General features: G+C 37.7%; 1 protein-coding gene across 3 annotated transcripts in view; it reads left to right on the top strand.

Moving 5' to 3' along the window:
* The window catches only part of LOC136030560 (translation initiation factor IF-2, mitochondrial-like), a 146,195-nt gene that overhangs the window by 24,281 nt on the left and 96,523 nt on the right, over positions 1-25,391 (top strand). The window contains exons 2-4 of one of the 3 annotated variants that reach the window (XM_065709618.1): positions 2,250-2,376; positions 16,138-16,243; positions 24,056-24,147. In XM_065709618.1, coding sequence (XP_065565690.1) covers positions 2,250-2,376; positions 16,138-16,243; positions 24,056-24,147 — 325 coding nt within the window. Of the gene's footprint in view, positions 1-2,249; positions 2,377-16,137; positions 16,244-24,055; positions 24,148-24,245; positions 24,330-25,391 lie in introns of those variants that run through there. The other 2 variants (XM_065709619.1, XM_065709620.1) reach the window with 2 other exon arrangements.

Genomic DNA, 25,391 nt, shown 5'->3' with positions numbered 1-25,391 from the left:
AGGAAGAGGTTTTTCAGCCCGAAAACGCCCATCAAAACAAACCAAGCCCAGAAAATTATCCAATAATCAGAATCCGTACGAGTGCTGTGTTGTTTACTAGGCTATAATTTCCTCGAGGGGCGCCACTCCTCAAGTGGGAAAAATTGACCGCAAGTTTCCCAGTCTTGCAAGTTTCCCCAAAGGGTCGAGGCAGCCCTTTACAGAGGCCGTTGTTCATATATCTGGATCTTACGCCCTGCCGCAGTTGTCCTCCTATAGAGGATCCTCCCACGATGGTGTTCTGCTTCACCATGCAATTTAACCCATTACTGGGATAGATATTATTCTTAATAGATATTAATAATAGATTAATAGATATTAATAATAGATTATTAATAATAGATATTAATAATAGATTAATAGAATTAATTAATATTAATTAATAGATATTAATAATAGATATTATTATTATTAACATTCCGATAGAGTTATTGGAATGTATAAAGCTATGAAACTAGGAAAATAGCTTCTTTTTATTGATATACAACTGTACAGTGACCATTTTGTACTCCACTTTTTCCCTTTTGTAAGTGGGTAAGAAATAAATTATTATTATTATTATTATTATTATATGAGCTCTTAGCTCTTGTTCTTTTTCAGTTTGGCTTGAGTGTCTTCTCTTTTACTTTCCTTTTATGTTCTCAAGATGCTCTTTTTTTTCTTTCTCTCTCTCTGTTCAAGGACTATTAAAGTCTTTACGAATGTGCTTACTTCAGCTTCATAAACTACACTCTGCCTACCACTTGTACCAGATGCTGAGACATCGCTAGAAGGGCATCATGGTAAGTCCAAGAGAATTCCTTCAAATGATCTCTCATGCATATGATTCTTTTTTGACTAAACCTACACTGAAATGATAATTTGATCAGTTGCAGTGTGTACCGTGGTTGTCACTCTTGTTGAAGTCTCTGATTTCTTTCTCTCATCATGTTATTTTTAATTGGCTGGATCAAACTTCATCTTGTCAATCACATTTTCATTGATGTGTGCTCGAATAACAGAGTTGTAATTTCTTGTTGTTTGAAATCATTTTTTAATTGGAAAAGGGGTTCCCAGATCTGATTTTATTTTCACACTGGTACTTTGTCTAGAAACTGTTGTTTGGTAAGCCTAATGTCCCACTTTTCCCTGACCTTCAGTGAATTTGCTTTAGTCTGTTCAACATAAGGAGGCACTTCTGGAGCTCTTCTGCAAGTAATAGCGGGTGGAGCATGGAGAATGCTCCACAAAGAGCATGAAGAATGCTCTTTGTTTCATATGAGAAAAGCATGAAACATTGGTGAATTATGGTTAAACGACAGGGAAACTGTGAAGAACCTGAGATATCAGGAGTGAGCGGGACCAAAGGCCCCTGGGACCAAAACTTCCCCTCTTTTCCACATTCTTGGAATGCCTTGTTTCCTTATAGACCTATTTTGTATTTATCGTAATATTTGACAGTCATTTCCCATGATTTTTCAATATAGTAACAACAGTAAAGCTTACAGCAGACTCATCATGATGATTGAGAATTGTTAATATTATGAATAGTTGAAAAATACATTGAAATCTATGCTAGAGTTGCAAAGGACTAGCCACTTGTATAAAAGGGATAAGTCTGCCCCCTCCCCTGTGTTAGAATTTACCCTGTATGGGGTAAGTATGACATTTTGGAGTTACGCCAAAGAGGGTTCTTCTGGGGTAAGTTCAACACCTCTCATGTCTCCTGACTGGTTTCAGAATAAAATACTAATAAATAACTGTAAATACTTACAGTTATTACAGTTTATTGTCACTATAACATTTAGTGTGATCCATCAGGGGGAGGGGGTGCAGTGAAGAAATACATTTGAAATTAGATGACTAAGGTTTTTAATGGTTTTAAAGTAATAGCAAAGCTTAGTAGGATAACTACTAATTGTAACTACTTTTGTATAACTAAAATAGTATAACTTTTTAATCTTTGACTGAGAATGTTTATTTAAAATATTTTTGGAAGGTCTAAGGCAGTACCTTTATCTCTGCCCTTGAAAAGGCATGTTCTATGCTTTAAGACAGGCTTCATTAAGGGAAAAATTAGAACATGCATTCAAATTTTGTCTTCCCTGAAGGTCAAATGCAGGTTTCAAAACAGCTGTAGTAGCCTCTGCAGAATTGAACCATGTAAATAAATGTTATTAATAATTTTACCAACATAATTTGTATCAAGCTAATACTTTTTTTTATTTTAGGCTGTTTTTCTCAAAGATAGCATTATTTACATCTGTTCAGTTGTCAAAACAAGCCAAAATTCCTAGGTGCTCTTTTTGTTTATCATCATCTTTACATAGAAAGCCTAACAAGGCGAAGGACTACAAGGTATGTGTCCTACAGTATGAAATGTATTGAAAAACAAATGCTTTATTTTTCAAGTTTTTTCTCATATTCATTTTTGATTACTCTTCAGTTCAAAGTTAGTATTGTTAGAAAATAATTTTTTTATGCTTTAAATATTTTATTAGGCTAATCTAACCAACAAATTAAAGGTCATGTTCCAATTGTAACACCTACTTAAAGCGCCAATGACGCAGTAGGTTTTAGACTTTTGCAGTGGTATAAGGAGGCAAAACCCAAACTCATGTTTGCAGAGATTTTTGTTTGTTTCAAACTTGATTTGCATATTTAATTTAAGTTTCACTCGTTTTAAAATTTATTTAATCATTTATATTAGTATCTTTTGTATGTTTCTTTGCTATGATTGTTTTTTTAATTTCTGTTCGTTTTGGGTTTCAGCTATGCTTCAGTATCAAAATATTTTTGTTTGTTTTAAGTTTGATTTGCATATTCAACTTAAGCTTTACTAATTTTATGATTTATTTATTCATTTATTCTAGTACCTGTTGTATATTTTTTTGCTATGACTGTTTATTTAATTTCATTTCTTTTTGGGTTTAATTTATTCTTTAATAGTAATTTCTGGTATTTTTGTGTTTGAGTTATTGTAGGTTTCTGTTTCTTCTGATCTTAAGTTTAATATGACCTTTTCTTTAGAAAAGCTCTTTTTCAGAAAGATCTTTTTTAATTATTTTTTTCAAGAATATGACTAATACTCACCAGCTATTGGCGCAAACAAACTCAAATCACATAGCTTATATAAAATTCGCCAGAACGTTTTATATTAAAAGCAGAAAGATAGACACCAGAGGTCAGGTTGTCTGATGGCCTTAAAGTCCCTTTGCATGAGAAAGGTTGATCTAGTTTCATTTCCGCTATTTGTTTCTCAACAAGAGCCTGTTAATCTGTAAAAAAAAAACGTGTTTGGTTCAAGCTTTTTGAGAATTTTGACCTCAAGGTCATCACCATTAGTCCTAACCACTAATACAACAGATAACAATTTCCCAATCCTTTTCTTGTTGATTGCAATGAAAATCAAGTCACCAACTGTAATCTGTGATAGTGACAATGATACCTAGATAATCGAAGTGAACTGGGTTCTCAGGTCACAGAAGTGACACCTCAAAGTGACCTGAAATTCGACTGATGGTTAAATTTCTACCTCGACATTCCCAACATGCAGACTCTCATCACTATAACTGTCCAAATCAACTGCGCAATCGTCAGAATCGCTTTCAAACTTAACCGTTTCGCAATGCAGCTTCCTTATCGGAAATTTGTGTTGTTTCGCTAATGTTTTGCTTAGTTTCTTAATTTTTAACTGCTTTTGTTTCTTGTTCTTTGTTTTGTCTTCTTGGCAAATTCTTACTTTGGTTGAGGTATCCATTAGGATTTCTGCTCTCTTTCAATTGACAATTCTTCTTTTCTATTTTCTCTCAGATCCTTTTCGCAATGGGAAATATCTATAGTTTCTGAATACCTTTCCTTATATTATAGTAGACAGCTGTTTTGGACTCTGGTCTCTCGGAGGGGGGTGGATGTGATGCTTCTGAACTTAAAGCAGATTTAGCTTCTGACCTGGGAAACGTATGAACTTAGATACTCGTGGTCTAGGAAAATTTCTGGGTGGAATTGTAGCGGAACCAGTTGGTTGTGTATTTCGGGGTAACAGCCATAAAGCACTATGAGCTAAGAATATCTGCAACATTAGCAATGACTGTGGTTTTGCACTTGTTTTTGCTCATAAATACCATAACAGCCATACACAGCTCATAACAGCTGAAACAGCCATAAACAGCCATGCGAATAAACAGCCATAACAGCTCATAACAGCCATAAAGCACTTTGAGCTAAGAACTTCTGCAACATTAGCAATGACTGTGGTTTTGCACTTGTTTTTGCCCACAAATGCCATAACAGCCATACACAGCTCATAACAGCTGAAACAGCCATAAATAGCCATGTTCATAAACAGCCATTACAGCTCATAACAGCCATAAAGCACTTTGAGCTAAGAATTTCTGCAACATTAGCAATGACTGTGGTTTTGTACTTGTTTTGGCTCATAAATGCCATACACAGCTCATAACAGCTGAAACAGCCATAAACAGCCATGCTCATAAACAGCCATTACAGCTCATAACAGCCATAAAGCACTTTGAGCTAAGAATTTCTGCAACATTAGCAATGACTGTGGTTTTGCACTTGTTTTTGCTCATAAATGCCATAACAGCCATACACAGCTCATAACAGCTGAAACAGCCATAAACAGCCATAACAGCCATAAAGCACTTTGAGCTAAGAATTTCTGCAACATTAGCAATGACTGTGGTTTTGCGCTTGTTTTGGCTCATAAATGCCATAACAGCCATACACAGCTCATAACAGCTGTAACAGCCATTACAGCTCATAACAGCCATAAAGCACTTTGAGCTAAGAATTTCTGCAACATTAGCAATGACTGTGGTTTTGTACTTGTTTTGGCTCATAAATGTCATAACAGCCATACACAGCTCATAACAGCTGAAACAGCCATAAACAGCCATGCTCATAAACAGCCATTACAGCTCATAACAACCATAAAGCACTTTGAGCTAAGAATTTCTGCAACATTAGCAATGACTGTGGTTTTGCACTTGTTTTTGCTCATAAATGCCATAACAGCCATACACAGCTCATAACAGCTGAAACAGCCATAAACAGCCATGCTCATAAACAGCCATAACAGCCATAAAGCACTTTGAGCTAAGAATTTCTGCAACATTAGCAATGACTGTGGTTTTGCACTTGTTTTGGCTCATAAATGCCATAACAGCCATACACAGCTCATAACAGCTGTAACAGCCATAAACAACCATAACAGCTCATAACAGCCATAAAGCACTTTGAGCTAAGAATTTCTGCAACATTAGCAATGACTGTGGTTTTGCACTTGTTTTTGCTCATAAATGCCATAACAGCCATACACAGCTCATAACAGCTGAAACAGCCATAACAGCCATAAAGCACTTTGAGCTAAGAATTTCTGCAACATTAGCAATGACTGTGGTTTTGCACTTGTTTTTGCTCATAAATGCCATGACAACCATAAACAGCTCATAACAGCTGTAACAGCCATAACAGCTCATAACAGCCATAAAGCACTTTGAGCTAAGAATTTCTGCAACATTAGCAATGACTGTGGTTTTGCACTTGTTTTTGCTCATAAATGCCATGACAACCATAAACAGCTCATAACAGCTGTAACAGCCATAAACAGCCATAACAGCTCATAACAGCCATAAAGCACTATGAGCTGAGAATTTTTGCAACATTAGCAATGACTGTGGTTTCTTGATTTTGCTTATAAATGCTGCAGCTTCTCGATTGTAATATGTTATGATCGGGAACACAAATGAGCGATCCAGAGGCTGCACCTTAAGAGTTGTATATGGAGAATGGTCAAAATACTAACACTATTTTCCTTTGCCAGCTCAGACGGATCGCTAAAATATCTGTTATTGTGGTGGTCCAAAAAAAGAAGAATTGGTTTTGGACTTTTTTGGTTTTTCATGACTAATAAAGTGGTTCTTCCAGATCACAAATAGCTCAGTTGTCCTCCACCCAAGAGGTTTTTCATTTCCAAACCCAATTATCTCTTTCATAACTCTCATTAGTTAGATCTCAGGGCATGTTTTCCTGAAAAAAAACATCGTCGGAGGAGCCTTATTTCCAATAGCGCTAACACAGACACAAAGCATAATATTTTGCCCTCTTCAGTCAGATTTTACCTTTCTGAGTTGTCTTTGGTGCTTAGAAGCAATGGCAGTGCCTGGCTTGTGAACAGTCAACAATCTAGTTTCATCGACATTCCGAATGTTTTCTCAAGTGGCTCAAAAGTAGTATAAAACTACAAATTAGTCGTATACTACAAGTAGTATACTACAAGCAGTAGTAGTATAGTAAGTAGTATGCGACAATAGTAGTATAATGTTTTCCAATGGCTCAAAGTAGTGACGATCGTATAGAGTTGGAAGATTGTTGAAGAACTGCTGAAACGTAAAATGGTTGAAGGCAGTTGCTCTTCCCATGCTGGTAGCTTCAGCCTTTCGGATTGTAAGCTTATGGCGTCGTTGCATATACCCACAATACCAATCCTCTCCCGCAACTTGATTTTTCTCCACACATGTCTAGGAGTCTGGAATTTTAAGCTGCTTTCTCGTGGTCTATTTCTTAATAATTTCTTAGACCACACTGCTTTTCCATTTGCGAAAAATTAAGCAAGAGAAAACGGGTTTTAATTTCGACAAAGTAGTGAACCGAAAATATAAACAAAACTACATTTTAACTAAAAAAATAAAATATTCCGAATGTTTCGGCCCCACGTCCGGGAGTCTTTCTCAACAAAAAAAAGTACAAACAACAAAAAAGAAAAAATGTTTTTTTAAAACATAACACACAAAAAGAAACATGACAACTAAAAACACACACACACACACAAAAAAACAATAAATAAATAACAACAACTCACATTATAAACAATGCTCCCAGCAGTGTGGTGGGAGCACCACACTAATAACATAAGCACCACACACCTAATAACCTAAGAAACAAGAGCTAAGAGCTCATATGGCACTTGTGACGAGACAAGAACAGCTAAGAGCCAAGAGATCATATGGTATGAGCTCTAGCAAAATTATATGGATCAATAGATTGATTTAAAAGGAAAATAAGAGGCTTAATGCCGGTCAGGATTTAAAATAAATCCTCTGAGTCACGATGTCCTTCTAAATATCAAAATTCATTAAGATCCGATCACCCACTCGTATGTGATAAATAACTAATTATTTCTCGCATTGCACCCCGGCCGAGGGCGGAGAATCAGGAGATCGGCACCTGCGCTACGCGAACCCTAATCGGTTTGCATGCGAAAGTTTGCTTTTGCTTGCTTGCTTTAGCCCCCCAGATGGTCGAATCTGGGAAAACGACTTTATCAAGTCAATGTGTGCGGCTCCCTGACACGCCTACCAATTTTCATCGTCCTAGCTCGTCCAGAAGCACCAAACTCGCCAAATCACTGAACCCCTACCCCAACTCCCCCAAAGAGAGCGAATCCAGTACGATTCCGTCAATCACGTATCAAGAACATTTGCTTATTCTATCCACCAAGCTTCATCCCGATTCCTCCCCTCCAAGTGTTTCCAAGATTTCCCCCTCCAACTCCCCCCAATGTCAAAAGATGTTGTCGGGATTTGAAATAAGAGCTTTGAGACATGAATTCTTTCTAAAAATCAAATTTCATTAAGATCCGATCACCTATTCGTTAAATAAAAATACCCCAATTTTCACTTTTTCCAAGAATTCCGGTTTCCCCTCCAACTCCCCCCAATGTTACAGGATCTGGTCGCAATTTAAAATCAGAGCTTTAAAGCGCAAGACCCTTCTAAATATCAGATTTCATTAAGATCTGGTCACCCTTTCCTAAGTTACAAATTCCTCAATTTTCAAAATTACCCCCCCCCCAACTCTACCAAAGAGAGCAGATCCGGTTCGATTATGTCAGTCACGTGTCTTAGACAGGTTTTTATTCTTCCCATCCAGTTTCATCCTGATCTCATCGCTTTAAGTATTTTCTAAGATTTCCGGTTCGCCTCAACTGCCCCCCCCCCCAATTACGCTGGATCCGATTGAGATTTAAAATAAGAGATCTGAGTCACGAGGTCCTTCTAAATATGAAGTTTCATGAAGATCCGATCACTCCTTCGTAAGTTAAAAATACGTCATTTTTTCTAATTTTTCAGAATTAACCCCCTCCCCCCAATAGAGCGGATCCGTTCCAATTATGTAAATCACGTATCTAAGACTTCTGATTATTTTTCCCACCAAGTTTCATCCCGATCCCTCCAATCTAAGCGTTTTCCATGATTTCAGGTTCCCCCACCCCAAACTCCCCCCAATGTCACCAGATCCGATCGGGACCTAAGATAAGAGCTTTGAGAGACGATCCTTCTAAATATCAAATTTCATCGAGATCCGATCACCCGTTCGTAAGTTAAATATACCTCGTTTTTTCTATTTTTTTAGAACTAACCCCCCCCCCACTACCCCAAAGTGAGCGGACCCGCTCCGGTTATGTCAATCAAGTATCTAGGACTTGTGCTTATTTTTCCCACCAAGTTTCATCCCGATCCCTCCACTCTAAGCGTTTTCCAAGTTTTGGGTTTTCCCCTCCCAACTCTCCCCCCTCAATGTCACCAGATCTGTTTGAGATTTAAAGTAAGAGCTTTGAGACACGATATCCTTCTAAATATCAAATTTCTTTGAGATCCGATCACCCGTTCGTAAGTTAAAAATACCTCATTTTTTCTAATTTTTCAGAATTACCCCTCCCCCAAACTACCCCAAAGAGAGCGGATCCGTTCTGGTTGTGTCAATCATGCTTCTAGGACTTGTGATTATTTTCCCCACCAAGTTTCATCCCGATCCCTCCACTCTAAGTGTTTTCCAAGATTTTAGGTTTTCCCCCTCCCCCCCCCCCATGTCACCCGATCCGGTCGGGATTTAAAATAAGAACTCTGAGACACGATATCCTTCTAAATATCAAATCTTATTGAGATTCGATCACCCATTCGTAAGTTAAAAATACCCCATTTTTTCTAATTTCTCAGAATTAACAACCCCCCCCCAGCTACCCCAAAGAGAGCGGATCCGTTCCGGTTATGTCAATCATGTATCTAGGACTTGTGCTTATTTTTCCCACCAAGTTTCATCCTGATCCCTCCACTCTAAGTGTTTTCCAAGTTTTAGGTTTCCCCCTCCCAACTCCCCACCCCAATTTCACCAGATCTGGTCGAAATTTAAAATAACAGCTATGAGACACGATATCCATCCAAACATCAAATTTCATCAAGATCTGATCAACCGTTCGTAAGTTAAAAATACTTCCATTTTTCGATTTTTTCCTAATTAACGGGCCCCCCGCTCCCCCTCTCCAGATGGTCAAATCGGGAAAACGACTATTTCTAATTTAATCTGGTCCGGTCCCTGATACGCCTGCCAAATTTCATTGTTCTAGCTTACCTGGAAGTGCCTAAAGTAGTAAAACCGGGACCGACAGATCGACAGAATTTGCGATTGCTGTATGTCACTTGGTTAATACCAATTGCCATAAAAACCGAAGTGAACATTTATAGTGATTACATAAAAAAAACTAGTTTTTTTTAACTGAAAGTAAGGAGCGACATTAAAACTTAAAACGAACAGAAATTACTCCGTATATGAAATAGATTGTTCCCTCCGCAATCCCTCGCTCTTTACGCTAAAGCTTTTAATTGTTTTAAAAAGCAGAATTGTGGCAAAGAGTCAAACTTTAGCGTAAAGAGCGAGGGATTGCGGAGGGAACAATCTATTTCATATACGGAGTAATTTCTGTTCGTTTTAAGTTTTAATATCGCTCCTTACTTTCAGTTAAAAAAAACTAATTTTTTTTATGTAATTTCTGAACGTTTTTGAATTAATGCATGTTTGATTTTGACTCTCCACACGTAAACTATTCAAATGAAATTTGCATATTAATTCCTTTTTTGGCTAAATGGCTTTCTCTTAGTTTTGATCATACGATTTTGAGAAATATGGGATGGGGAAGGAGGCCTAGTTGCCATGCAATTTTTCCGTTACATAAAAAGGCAACTATTAATTTCAATTTTAACGAATTTTTTTATTAGCAAAAAATATACGTAACTTTAGAATTAACTTACGTAACAAACTTTTATATTCTTTAATTATTATTATGTATATGAGGGGGTTTGTACCCTCGTTAATACCTCGTTCTTTACACTAAATCGTAAGTTTTGTCCCAATTCTTTAAGAATGACCCCTGAATCAGAAAGGCCGTAGAATAAATAGTTGAAATTACTAAAAATACTTTAGCATAAAGAGCGAGGTATTTATCTCCTCCTAAATACCTCGCTCTTTATGCTAAAGTATTTTTAGAACCCCTCATATAAGTAATAATCTCTGTTCGTTTTAAGTTTCAATGCTGCTTCTTCCTTTCATTTGAAAAAACGTTTTCATGTTTATTTTTCATTGTTTCCTTATAGTAATGCTAGAGAATCCTGCGCCCTTTTCATTGAATTTTTCTTCCCCCATGACAGATTCCTCCAAGGAAAGATCCTCCAACATAGCCCCCTCTCCTCAGCGCCACCCCCAAACAAAATAAAATCCCCCTGAAAACGTCTGTACACTTCCCAATAACCATTACTATATGTAAACACTGGTCAAAGTTTGTAACTTGCAGCCCCTCCCCCAGGGATTGTTGGGGAGTAAGTCATCCCCAAAGACATAGTTATTATGGTTTTCAACTATGCTGAACAAAATGGCAATCTCAAAATTTTGATCCGTTGACGTTGGGAAAAAAATGAGCGTGGGAGGGGGCCTAGATGCCCTCCAATTTTTTTGGTCACTTAAAAAGGGCACTAGAACTTTTCATTTCCGTTAGAATTATCCCTCTTGCGACATTCTAGGACCACTTGGTCGATACGATGACCCCTGGGGAAAAGAAAAAAAAACAAAAAAAACAAACAAACAAATAAACACGCACCCGTGATTTGTCTTCTGGCAAAAAATACAAAATTCCACATTTTTGTAGATAGGAGCTTGAAACTTCTACAGTAGGGTTCTCTGATACGCTAAATCTGATGGTGTCATTTTCGCTAAGATCCTACGACTTTTAGGGGGTGTTTCCCCCTATTTTCCTAAATGGGGCAAATTTTCTCAGGCTCGTAACTTTTGATGGGTAAGACTAAACTTGATGAAACTTATATATTTAAAATCAGCATTAAAATGCGATTCTTTTGATGTAACTATTGACATCAAAATTCAATTTTTTAGAGTTTTGGTTACTATTGAGCCGGGTCGCTCCTTACTACAGTTCGTTACCACGAACTGTTTGAAACCATCGGTCTCACTCCTCTACACAATCAGTGTATAAATGGGAATATTATAAAGAAAGCTGCCATCACTGATGGTAATAATTTAAGAAAAAACCAAAGCGAATGTTTATAGTGAAATCATGGGCCTCTCCTGATTTTGCAGAGGAGAGAGACCCATGATTTCCTCATTTTTCTTCTTTTTTATCGTTTGTATTTTCTTTCCGTTGTGAAAGGCTCCCGGATGTGTGGCCGATATATTCGGAATGTTTGATTTTTTTCGTTGAAGTGTAGTTTTGTTTTAATTTTTTTATGGCATTTGGTATCTACCAAGTAACATATAGCGATAGCAAATTCTGTCGGTCTGTCTGTCCTGGTTTTGCTTCTTTAGGCACTTCCAAGTAAGCTAGGACAATGAAATTTGGCAGGCGTGTCAGGAACTAGACCAGATTAAATTAGAAATTGTCGTTTCCCGGATTCGACCATCTGGAGGAGAGTGGGGGGGGGGGTTTAAATCGGAAAAATTAGAAACAAGAGAAAAAAGAGAGAAAAATTAGAAAATTAGAACGGGTGATCGTATCTTAATGAAATTTGATGTTTGGAAGGATATCGTGTCTCAGAGCTCTTACTTTAAATCCAGACCGGATCCGGTAACATTGCGGGGAGTCGGGGGGGGGGGGGGGGGGCCTAAAATCTTGGAAAATGCTTAGAGTGGAAGGATCGGGATGAAACTTGGTGGGAAAAATAATCACGAATCCTAGATTCGGTACTTTTGAAAAATTAGAAAAAATGAGGTATTTTTAACTTGCGAAGGAGTTATCAGATCTTAATGAAATTTGATTTTTGGAAGGATATCGTGTCTCAGAGCTCTTATTTTAAATCCCGACTGGATCTGGTGACATTGCGGGGAGTTGGGGGGGGGGACCTAAAATCTTGGAAAACGCTTAGAGTGGAAGGATCGGGATGAAAATTGGTGGGAAAAATAAGTACAAGTCTTAGATACGTGATTGACATAGCCGTAATGGGTCCGTTCTCTTTGGGGGAGTTGGCGGGGAGGTTTGATTCTGGAAAATTAGAAAAAATGAGGTATTTTTAACTTACTTTTAGATATGTGATGGGAAAAATAAGCGTAAGTCCTAGATACGTGATTGACATAACCGGAGCGGATCTGCTCTCCTTTGGGGGAGCTGGGGGGGGGGGGGTTAATTCTAAAAAGTTAGAAAAATGAGGTCTTTTTAAGGAGTGTTCGGATCTTAATGAAATTTCATATTTAGGAGGACCTCGTAACTCAGACCATTTAGGGGGGGGACGGGAAATCTTGGAAAACGCTTAAAGCGGAGAGATCAGGATGAAACTTGGTGGGAAGAATAAGCACAAGTCCAAGATATGTGACAGAAATAACCGGACCAGATCTGCTATCTTTGATGGAGTTGGGGGGGGGGAGTAATTTGGAAAAATTAGAAAAAATGAGATATTTGTAACTAACGAACGGGTGATCAGATCTTAATGAAATTTGATGTTTAGAAGGATCTTGTGCTTTAAAACTCTCATTTTAAATCCCGACCAGATCCGGTGACATTGGTGGGAGCTGGAGGGGGAAACCGGAAATCTTGGAAACTGGAAATCTTGGAAAACGCTTAGGGTGGAGAGATCGGGATGAAACTTGATGGGAAGAATTAGCACAAGTTTTAGATACGTGATTGGCATAATTGGAACGGATCCGTTCTCTTTAGGTGAGCTGGGGGTTATTAATTTGGAAGAATTAGAAAAATTGAGGTATTTTAACTTAAGAACGGGTGACTGGATCTTAATGAAATGTGATATTCAGAAGGAACTCATGTCTCAGAGCTCTTATTTAAAATACCGATCAGAACTGTTGACATTGGAGGGAGTTGGAGGGGGAAACGGGAAATCTTGGGAAATGCTTATAAATGTCGTAGATACGTGGTTGACGTAACCGGACTGGATCCGCTCTCTTTGGGGGAGTTAGAGGGTGGGGTTCAGTGCTTTTGCGAGTTTGGTGCTTCTGGACATGCTAGGACGATGAAAATTGGTAGGCGTGTCAGGGAGCTGCACAAATTGACTTGATAAAGTCTTTTTCTTCAATTCGACCATCTGGGGGCTGAAGGGAGAGTTAAAATTAGAAAAATTGAGGTATTTTTAACTTGCAGTGGGTGATCGGATCTTAATGAATTTTGAGATTTAGAAGGACCTCGTGACTCAGAGCTCTTGTTTCAAATCCCGACCGGCATTAAGCCTCTGATTTTCCTTTTAAAGCAATCTATTGATTCTTAGAATATTGCCAGAGCTCATACCATATGAACTCTTGGCTCTTCTGATCTCGTCACAAGTCTCATATGAGCTCTTAGCTCTTGTTGTTGTCTGCTTTGTCGAAATTAAAACCCGCTTTCTCTTGCTTAGTTTTTGGTCTATTTGTTACAAATTTGACGCAGCTCGAGTGGCGACAGCTCATAATTCTTATGGTATATTATTCGCCGGTCATTGTAGGAGAGCCTCCTTGTTCGTCGGTAAAAATTCTACGACTGGTGTATCGTGGTGCAAAAAGAGAGACAAATACCCAACCTCTTGACCGTCTCTTCAAATAATCTCGTAAAGTTAAACAAAGAACCTGGTATGTTCTTGTAGATATTGCCTTCTGAATACTTCTAGCACAGCTTCGCAAGGCAGTTTGGTTTTATCCCTCCTTTTTCCCTTTCTGTAGCAACTTTCAGTGTTGACAGTGGTCAAATAAGTTTCTGAAGCATGGGCGCTCTGAAAAGCGGACGGAAATTTACTAGATGTTTTCCTGAGAAATTGCATATGGATTGTTCTGGGTACCCCGCTGACTGACCGTATTTCAAACAACAGACTGTACGAAAAATTTGGTTCAATTTCGCTTTCTAGGGCTATATTGAAAGAAAGGTTGAGATGGCTAGGGCAAGTCCTGCGGATGAAGGATGACAGATTGCCGAAGATTGTCCTTTTTGGCCAACTGTCTAGAGCTAAACGGAAAGCAGGTCGTCCTCGTTTGGGGTGGGAGGATGTCATAAAGAAAGATTTAAAGGAAGTGAAAACTTCTTGGGAAGGTTTAAAGAGGTAGGCTTTGAATAGATCGGGATGGAGGAGGAGCGTTCGTAGCTGTGTTGGCTTCTGGTGGCTTGATGCTGCCGTGAGTTGTTAGTAGAAGTAGTAGTAGTTGTATGATTAATCGTGTGAATTATTTTCTTCCTCCCGATATCCTTGTCACCCTTTATTACTCTTTTATTAACCCATATATCTCATATTCCGGATCTGTTTGGGGCAACATTTATCCTTCTGTTACCAAAAATTAAAATCTGCCCAAAACCGTGCCGTCAAAGCAGTTTTTTGGCTGCCCCGACTATACACCACCCATGACTTGTACTCCGAGTCTGGTATTATCCATTTTGAACAAATAATAAAGTTAAATTTATCCCTTGCATACTCCGCTTACCATAAAAATCTTCCTCCCCAATTATTGTCTCATTTTAATAGTAATAATTCTGAAGGCCTCTATCTCCGTTCATCCAACCGTTCCTTCATTGTCCCCAAGTGTGTCTCTAGTTTCGCCCAGCGATCCCCCATTTATAAATCTATACTTCACTGGAATATAGTACCCTCCAGTGTCGAGCTATCCACAAGTTTTCGCACGCTTTATAACAATGTACTAAAATTTGATATTATAATTCTCCAAATTCTCTAAATTGATTTTTTTTTTTGGGGGGGGGGGTAAATGGGGCTGAAGAAGGTGGGTAACAATAAGTAACAATTGTAATCTTATTAATAGAGAACATGCAATTACAAAGTAACAATTTGAGTGTTTTAGTGTTTTCATATATATTTTTAAGTATTCTAGGGGTACGTCTAGGACCATCATGGGGTAGGGGGGATGCAATGTCAGAAAAATGATCTTGATATTTAGAAATAGCATAAAACAAGGAATTCAATGGTACTACTTTCACTTTATCAACCTCCCTTTAGACGGAGTCAACACAGCAATACCCCAACCCCTCCCACCGATTCCACCTAACCTATTGCAAGGGTTTATTTGAATTGGGGTTGATTTAAATGGGATTGAGCTGCATAACATTTGAGTTAAATTGGGTCGATTAAGTGAAGATTGAAGGGAGCTGATTTGAGAGGGTTGATTGAAACGAGGGTTGAATTGAGTGGGGGTATGAGTCAAGCGGATGTTGGGTTGAATGGGGTGGGGGTTGAGTTAACCGACGGTTGGGTTGAATAGGGTTGAGTTAAACAGGGGCTGAGTTACGCAGAAACCATACGAAAAATATAAATAACGTGGACTGGGTGAAAAGCTTAGGAGTTCCTAAGTTAATTTAATTTTGAGACCGTCTTACATAAAGCACAATTTGTGAAAATAAAAAAATAAACACGTAGGGGATGCCCTTATATAAAACATAGGCCATAAGATTATGACCTCGTATCTCTAAAAATTGGTCTCTACTACGGGACCAGAATTGTGTCCGCCAGAATTGTGTCTGCTTTTTAACTTATTTTTCGTGTTTTAGGGTTTTCTAAAATTAGATTTTTATTTCGGGCTAGGGAAATCATTTGATTGGAATTTTTTTTTAAATTGACCTATCAAAATGTATTTTATTGCATTAGGAGCACATTCCAGAACCAATGCGAGGACCTTAGAAGTCAAGAAGTGCCGTTAACCCAATGCATACATCCATACAAATGCATTGCATTCGAAAGTTATAAATGGTTCGTCAAGTTCGAGTCCCCCCCTCTCTCTTGTTTCTAGCCTGTACGGGAATACGGCCATGTATTTAACTAATTATGTATATATATTTTTTAGGTCACAAAAAAAATTGCAAAACCAAAAGCTAAGCCTGATAAGTTGGCAACTGTGTGGAAAAGTATGACAGTGAAAGAGCTAGCTACTGCTATTGGAACAGACCCAGGTTAGGTTTTAGAATTTTATTTGCTATTTATTCTCTTCATGATATAAGAAAAACATGGAAAAATTAAACGAGCATTTTTTTTTTTACAAAGACAGCAGTTTTTACGCTATAGTTTCTAAAATGTTGTTTTAATGCTGTAATTTCCAAAAAAAATATTCTATTTTCTGACCTATTATTCGGGTACATTTGAGAGAAAGAGTCAAACTTTAGCATAAAGAGCAGGGCGAATGACGAGGCCGAAGAAGTAGTAAAAAAAAAGCCTCCCATGATTCTTCTTTCATTAAGACTTACCATTCAAAGAAATAGCATCAGGAAAAAATTAGTGAAGAAAAACAGGAGGTCTGCTGCTTTGGTCTGCAGCAGTGCTTACCGATAGCCGATCTTAAGAAACTTGTTTTCTATAACCGACAGCTGGGGGACTGGGGGAATCTTGATGAGTCTGTAGAAGTTGTGAACCTTTATTCTGACGCCTGTATCACACAAAACAAAAATATGTCTGTGTCGAAGATGTTATCTTACTGTACATCTCACTTGGCTTGTAGTAACCTGTCACATATCGATCAGGAATTCTTTGAGCCATGTCAAACCCACTTAGAGTGTGACAGTGACCATACCCAAATTGAACAGGCAAAGAAGACTTCTGTTATTCTTTTAAAAACCCCAGAAGATTGGACCAACGTTGTGCGGTGCGCAAGAGCTGAAATTCCAATGGTCGCAGATGAAATGAAAAAAGAAGAACTACTTAACTGGGGCGTGTCTCTCAAGCAGATGTGTACCAAACGAGGCGTTGGTACAAGAAAATTTAGTTTTTCGTAGCTAGACATAGCCTACGTTGGATTCAGAATGGAAAACTTTTTAGAATTCTGAAGTTTACAACAAGCTTGGAATATGAAGAACAGTTTCGGGTAGTAAACAGGCGGAAAAGAAGAAAAAAATAACAGAAGTGCTGAGACCAAAATATCCGAATGGAAAATAAATCAGCAAGTCAAAATACGACAATCCAAATGGAAAATCAATCGGGAAATCAAAATACGACGATCTTATGACACTGTTATCGCTACTTAACGAACAGTATCATGTGCGGTGTGCAACAGGTAAGACACCAATGATTGCGGATATAATCAAGAAAGATGAACTACTTGACTCGGGCGAAACTTTTGAACAAATGTGTACCAAATAAGACGTTGATAGAATAAAAACCAAGCTTTTCGTATTTAGACATAGCCTACGTTGGATTCAGTATGAGAAACATTTTTGAATTCTAAAGTTTAAAACAAAATTGAAATATGAAGAGCCGTTTCGAGTAGTGAAGTTGCAAGTGGGAAATCAATCAGCATATGAAAGTACGACGATATTATGTCGCTGTTGCTACTTCTTGACGAACAGTATCATTGTTTTTATAAGAATCTCTTGAACGACTCTTCATAAGTAGACTTCGTGGCAGAAGAATCAGAGCCATTGAAGAGCTCTGAGCCTGATACTTTTGTTCTTATACTTTCTGGCTTGTTCTTATTGTTTTTGCCTTGTAAGCGTATAATTAAGTCTGCCTTAAATTATTTGCCTTAGCATAAATTGCATATCAGGAACCAATGCTAGGTAAACCAACTTTGGAAAAGTTGCAAGCCCCTCAACAAAGACGGCCGTGGTCTAGTCACTGAATTTTACAATGAAGTCTCTTAATTATCTTACTCTTTTATTCTGACTTCTTTCTTTCAACATGTACTTCAAAGCTGATGTTATTAACCATTCAAAACCTTTTAAAAGGTATATTTGATGAAGAGCTCATAGACTTGCAAAATAATCTTATCGAACCCAAGTGATAACGGATAACGGATAGAAGTAACGGATGAATTTATCCGTTGCTTTTAATAATCATATATTGCACTATAGGCAGACGATGCTAAAAATATGAGAAAGATACACCAGTTAGTAGAACTACACAGCCTCTCATCCCAGAACTGTGGTTTAATAGCTAATTGTTAATTAGAACTGCATCATTTGTCTTTTAATTCTATTTTCCCCATTCTTTTGATCAATTAAAAGGTTAACTAATTTTCAGAAATTTCCCAACCCCCTTAACCAAGGAGATGAACGCACTCTAACAACTTATTCTTACTTGCATGTTCCTCTCCGTTGCGGACGTGAAACCAACTCTTTCATACCCTCAAATGCATTGGGAGCAAATAATGGGTATACTAACTAGTAAAAGATGGCAACCATTCATTACAAAAGATGGCCAAAGCATAACAGCCAGTAACATTATGCATAAACATGTTCAGTCCACTTTTTTGCGAGATAGAGCTACGAGTGCCATAAAAAAGAAAAAATCCTGCGTCGATTGGTATATTGGAGAAGAGACTCAAATATTCAAAAGGAAAATCAATCAGTAAATCAAAATACGATGATCTACTGTTGTTGTTGCCACTACTTCATGAGTACTATCATTTTTTTATACAAGTCTTTAATGTACGAGACTCTACCAGTAGACTTCGTGACCGAGATCAGAGCCCCATTGAGAGCAATAAGCCTGATGCGTCTTGATCTTATACTTTCTGGCTTGTTCTTATAGTTTTTGGCTTATATGTACATATATTCATTTATTACCCCAAAATGACGAGACAAAAAAAAATGTGGCTTTTACTACCTTATACTTGATGTTAGTTTCTGGTTCTTGCCAAGTTTGTTTTTGCGATCTATTTTTTTCTACATCTGGCACAATCATATTATGCTTAGAGGTGCTCCCTCCATTTCCTAAAGAACTATAAGCAATATACTAATTACGACATTTCCACTGGAAAGAACAGACCAAGTTTGCCTAGATAATTGTTCTGAAAGCACCTTTCAGCCATATTCTGATTTTCAGGACTTTTTTTAGTTTATTTTCTCTCTACTATAAAACTTGAAAACTTAGACTAAGTACGTATATGCATAACGGTACGGAATTGTTGAAATTGAACCTTTTTTTTATGTGTACCACAACACTGAAATTTTCATACCTCTAAATTTTTTAAATGTCATTTTGCACGATCGAATTTTTCTACGAAAAACAAGAGCCAAGAGCTCATACGGCACTTGTGACGTGAGATTGGATCCGGTCCAGTTATGTCTATCACATATCTAGAACATGTGCTTATTCTTCCCATCAAATTTCATCTCAATCTCTCCACTCTAGGCGTTTTCCAAGATTTCCGGTTTCGACCTTCAACACCTCAATATCAAGGGATCCGGATGGAATATTCACACCTGGCAATATTTAAAGAAAGGCCAATATCTTTGAACAATGATCCAGCCAGGTGGACATTATGCTCAAGTGTGCTCTCAGAGTGACTAATTTAAAGGAGTTCATTGGTGTATGTTATATAAGAACTCGAAAAAACAACTTGATTGGATCTTGGTCAGAACACTTGCACTGCAAACATTAAAAATATAAGGTGAAAGGACGCCTCCTTGTCTGACCGCATTTGGCTGGTATATTTCCGAATATAAGGCCATTAGATTTCAGTCTCACATACGAATTGGAATACCAAAAATGTAGCACAGAAATGATTGAAATGTTAATACCAAGCTGATACATTGACAGAAAAGCTTGTTAATGGACAGCAGTGTCAAGTGCTTTAGAAATGTCCAATGCACAAATATGTAATCACTGACCTTTAGTATGCGCGTCTTTGAGAACAACAGCAAGCGCCCTATGTGCATACTGGCATCCAATTCCCTTTTCGAAGCCAAACTGATTGGCATCATAATTAACAAAACCAATAATAGACCGGAGAAAACTTTGCTTATATTACACGCAACGGTTACTGGCCTGTAGGAATCACATCAATTAGGATCTTTCCCTCTTTTCAAAACCGAAGTTACAGTCCCACAAAGAAAACTGTCAGTGACTAGTGACGAACAAAGGCATATTTGACACAGTAGCTACAAATGACTCATCAAATCCGGGGAATCTTTACATAAATGCCAAACACTAATGCCATCAATATCGACCGAACATGATTTCAGCTGCTTCATCGACTTAACAATATCCGCAACAGACACAGGAGTTATATGCTTTTGTTTCACTTTGGCAGGAAGGCACATGGAAAGAAGCTGTGTGTAGCGACAATGTACAGCAAAATTTACACGGGAAAATACATTCGAATAATGCTGAATCCAAGAGGACTGTGGAATATTAACATTACTATAATCATCAAACTTTGAGGAATTTATCACCCGTTCCCAATCCTTTGAACTTTTCGGAAAACAGGTACCCGATTCATGAAAAGAACGTATATGTCGCTTGTAAGCGGCTTTCGTTTTGCGCTTAATTTTAAACACATTACCACATGAAGGATGCCCACACGCTATCTAGATACGCAACCAAAGCTTAGCTTGATTTTTCCTTTTTTTGAAATTGGGGCCGAAGTTCCACATCGGCTCCCGGGTTCGACACCGCATACGCTCGTTAGGAACTGCCGCTTCCCCCACTTTTTCATACACTAAATGATCTGAAGATAATACATATTTAACTGTAAACTGGCACTTGGCGAATGAACTCCACACCAGAGAAGCTTATATGGAATGCGGATCGTACTTAGTAGGCTAGCAATCGTAGCTAAGTAAATCGGCCAATTAGCACGGTTCCAGTTTCGCCGTTCACAGCAATTTCTATCTTCGGATTGAGGAGCACTTATGACTAGTTTAGAGGTGATGCACACAGTTAGAGAAAGGGGCATGTGGTCATAATTTCTCTCGTCCTCGTCGACATGCATAGTTGAAGCGGTAACAGCAGCAGAGCAGAGACAATGATCAAGGCTTGATAGGGAGCCACTGGAATGAATATAGATGAAAGGTAAGTCTTTGGTTAGAATACGGAAACTGGGTTGGATGTACTCAAGTAGATTCTCAGATCGATGAGAAACATTAGTTATGTCACAGTTTAGATCACTAATAAGTACCCAACCCGAATCTAACTTTTCGATACCAGATATCAGATTTTCTAACTTGTTACAAGCCTTGGCAAAACTAGTGAAAGAAGCAAGGGTATTCTTATTGTACGGCGAAAACACATTGATCATTACTACGTCACCGATTCTGATAGCTCAATAATTCTCATCAGAGGCATAACACTGATGGGACAAAAAAGAGACCCGCCGATTGATAATTCTGGCAAGACCTACAGACGGACGGCCGCGAGTCCTTCGGGTGTTTGTTGTGAACACTATGTGTTTGGAGCCACGGCGAAGAAAGTTCAAACTAATACCAGGTAGCAAATCTTCTTGAAAAAGGATTATATCGAACTTACTCAGAAGGTTATCAAGATAGATGTCCTTATCTTTGGTTCCATTTATATAAAAGGAGCATAGAGAGACAGATGTATCAGTCATTTAGAAGTAGTGTTAGAGACTACAGAACACAGTATCGGACATCTCAGACTGAATTATACACGATCGCCTTCACAGTTAGCGCACTTTGGCGAAAGTCTGCAGATGGAATCTTTTGCTGATATATGCGGGCCCGAGAATCGAGTGCACTTAACAACTGCGCTTGTGCAATTGACTGCAACATGATCAGGAGCACGACACACGTAGTAACATCGTGGAAGCTCATGATGCTCGAACACACGTAGAAGCTCATAATAAATTTTCAGACCGTTTTTTAGAGCTGTCATTTTAGATACTAGATCACCGAACGAAAGTTTAACAGTGCGGGATTTCCCGAGTCTAGTAGCAGTAGTAACCCCGGTGCACTCAGTCGGGCAGGAGATATCGTAGTCTGCACTAATACCTTTCAGTAGCCCATACCATTTTTTTTCAATCAGTTTCACTTTAGAGTTCGCTAAGGCTGATGGAACAGCCTTATAAAAAACGCCCGCAGCAATATCATCAATGGTCACAACAAGTTTGTCACGTGAGTGACGCATACTGCTGATCGGTTGATAGCCTTGAATTTTTTCAATCATCTCTCGACGTTTAGTAGGGTTATCTAAGGTTTTCGGTACATTCGAGATAACAACAGTAGCTTGAGCTTCCATGGTACGAGCAGTAGGCGTTGCTAGTTGTGGGAAGTTCAGCTTGTACGTAGTTAGCCTGGCATTGACAGCTTCCGGTGTCTGGCCAATTTTGTTCAACTTAGTTGCCAGACGGGAATAAGCAACAGCCGGTATGACTGGAACCTCGGCAGGTAAGCGTATCACATAAATGGGAACAGCAATTTCCTCAGAATCACATCGATAGAATTAATCGACTATGTCTCTAAGATTACTAGTAACAGCCTTGTTGCCAACACGCTTTGGAAAAATCTCAGACGGAACAGCAACAGCATAGAAGATAATCTTTGCAAACGAAATAATAGAGTTCTCGAAAAAATCCACTGTGTGTTTAATGATAATCCCATCATCAATTCCCGCTTCGATATTCACTTGGATAAAGTTCAAAACGGGTGAGTAGGCATACGATTTGTTATCGCTCGAGGCAGACATAGTGTTCTCAGACTACAGCCACAGACAATGGGCGGGCAATCATTAGCGTAATCAATGTCCAATCAGAATAGTCGGGGGCAGAGCATAGGTCAACAGAGATATAATTGAATGTATATTAGCTATAATTCTTTACGGTTCAACGTCTAAACGAATAAACAAGGGAAGCGTCAGTCCCCATTCACCTAATCCCCGCAGTTTAAGGGAGACTCTCCCCGCAGGTACAAGGTTCTGATTGTAATTACACAGCCCTTGTGTTTCAGGAATCGTTTTAAAGGGTTGGAACAAAAGACCGAGCTTTAGCCTAAAGAGCGGGGTATTGAGGTTTAAGAAAAAAAATTGTATCCACTATTTTAAAATACTCTAGGAAGAGTATTTTTTGTACCAGTTTTAACCCGCCAACCCTCACTGATCCTGTGTATGCAGGTACGATTTTCCCAATATATTTTCCTGAGCATCTTTTTAAAGGTATATCATCTACACTTTTGAACTTGTATTCTTATATATAATCGATATGTCTCAGAGGTTTTTACGAAAATCAGCTTTCAGAGGTTGAGGTAGACTCTTCTTGCTATATTTATATGGCATTCAGTGGACTGTAAAAAAAGAGGCAAATCATCAGAGATGGTTGCTTGACAAAACAGAATTCTAAACATCCTGAAGCCAAGTCTTAATTATTTATTTCTTTGCCATTAAGCTAATTTTTTTTTAAGGTTTCCAGCACAGATTTAAAATGTATGTTGATTGTGAAAGAGATTTAAAATTCTTTTTTTCCTAGTGAACATTTATCACCCCCCTTCGGAAGTTCGCCCCCTACGTTCTGTTTCAAGAAAAAACCCCTTCTTGCCCCAATAAGAGTTTCCACTGAAAGATATAGAAGAACGTTCATCCCTCATATGATTGAAATTTTTTATCAATAACCCCCCCCTTCTCAGTCCACTTTTATCTTATAGTTTTAGTGTTTATTTTGCAATTGCGAACTTTGTAATTCTTGCTAGCTAGACTTTTGTTTAAGTTTGTTTTTCCTGTTTTAACTTTACGAGTTTTATCGTTTGGCTTTTTATTGATTGAAATTTTATGATTTGGTACTGACACTAAAGTGTGAATTTGACCCTTTTGGGCTTGTGATAGCCGCTTTGTTGAAATAAATCTTATCTTATCTGTTAAAGAAATGTCAACTGTAATCTATTACAGTATTTAACACAACATGTACGCAATTTCAATGGTAAAATCAGCTGGGCAACAAAAATCAAGTTTCGTACAATAGCTATAGGAGGTTCACTGTAAAAAAGCGTAATATAATGGAAAGTTTATTTTATTGAAGTATGACCTTTATAATTTTTTTTTCTCAGACAATGTTTTTGAAGCGATGCTGTTGTCCAAGTTGAACACAGACCGGTATTATAAATTGTCAAGCAAAATTGATGACATGGCTGTTATTACTGTAAGTTCAAGCTCTTTTTCAATCTTTTGCAAAAGTAGAATTATTAGAAATATAGACACATTGAATTGAAAATAAGTAATCCAATTCTACAGCTTGTTTTTGAAGCGATGCTGTTGTCCAAGTTAAATACAGACCGGTATTATAAATTGTCAAGCTAAATTGATGACATGACTGTTATTACTGTAAGTTCAAGCTCTTTCTCAATTTTTTGTAAAAGTAGAATTATTTGAAATATAGACGCATTGAATTGAATCTCAGTTCTACAGCATGTTTCTTAAGCATTGCTGTTGTCCAAGTTAAATACAGACCGGTATTATAAATTGTCAAGCCAAATTGATGACATGACTGTTATTACTATAAGTTCAAGCTCTTTCCGATTTTTTTTTTTTAGATAGAAATGTTAGAAACATAGATAAATAGAATGGGTATAGATGATTCATTTCTACAGCATGTTTTTGAAGCAATGCTGTAGTCCAAGTTAATCTTTTGTAAAAGTAGAATTATTTGAAATATAGACGCATTGAATTGAATCTAGGTATTTCAGTTCTACAGCATGTTTTTGAAGCATTCTTGTTGTCCAAATTAAATACAAACCGGTATTGTAAATTGTCAAGCCTAATTGGTGACGTGACTGTTATTACTGCAAGTTCAAGCTCTTTCTAAATCTTTTTTTAACAAGTAGAAAAATTAGAAATATAGAAACATAGAATTGGATATAGATAATTCAATCCTACAGCATGTTTTTAAAGTAGTACTGTTGTCCAAGTTAAATACAGACGAGTATTGTAAATTGTCAAGCTAAAGTGACGACATGGCTGCTATTACTGTAAGTTCAAGCTCTTTTTTTTAAATAGAAATATCAGAAATATAGATAAATAGATATGGATATAGATAATTCAATCCTACAGCATGTTTTTAAAGTAGTACTGTTGTCCAAGTTAAATACAGACGAGTATTGTAAATTGTCAAGCTAAAGTGACGACATGGCTGTTATTACTGTATGTTCAAGCTGTTTTTCAGTTTTTATATTAATAGAAATATAGCTACATAGAATTGGATATGGATAATATATACAGAAATATAGAAGTTTGGAAAGAGAATATTCGGCTCGTCCTGTGGTAGCACAGTGGAATTGACCCCTGCCTTGGAATTCAAAATTTAGGGCTAGATTTCAGCTGCAATAGTACTTCCCAGGGCCCATAATTTGATTCCAATGATGGAATTATATGAAAGTGTCTCCATGA

Source organism: Artemia franciscana, chromosome 8 (genome assembly GCF_032884065.1).
Source record: "Artemia franciscana chromosome 8, ASM3288406v1, whole genome shotgun sequence".
Taxonomy (NCBI): Eukaryota; Metazoa; Arthropoda; class Branchiopoda; order Anostraca; family Artemiidae; genus Artemia; species Artemia franciscana.
Note: the sequence above shows the minus strand (reverse complement) of the source record. Positions and strands in the feature narration are given on the sequence as shown.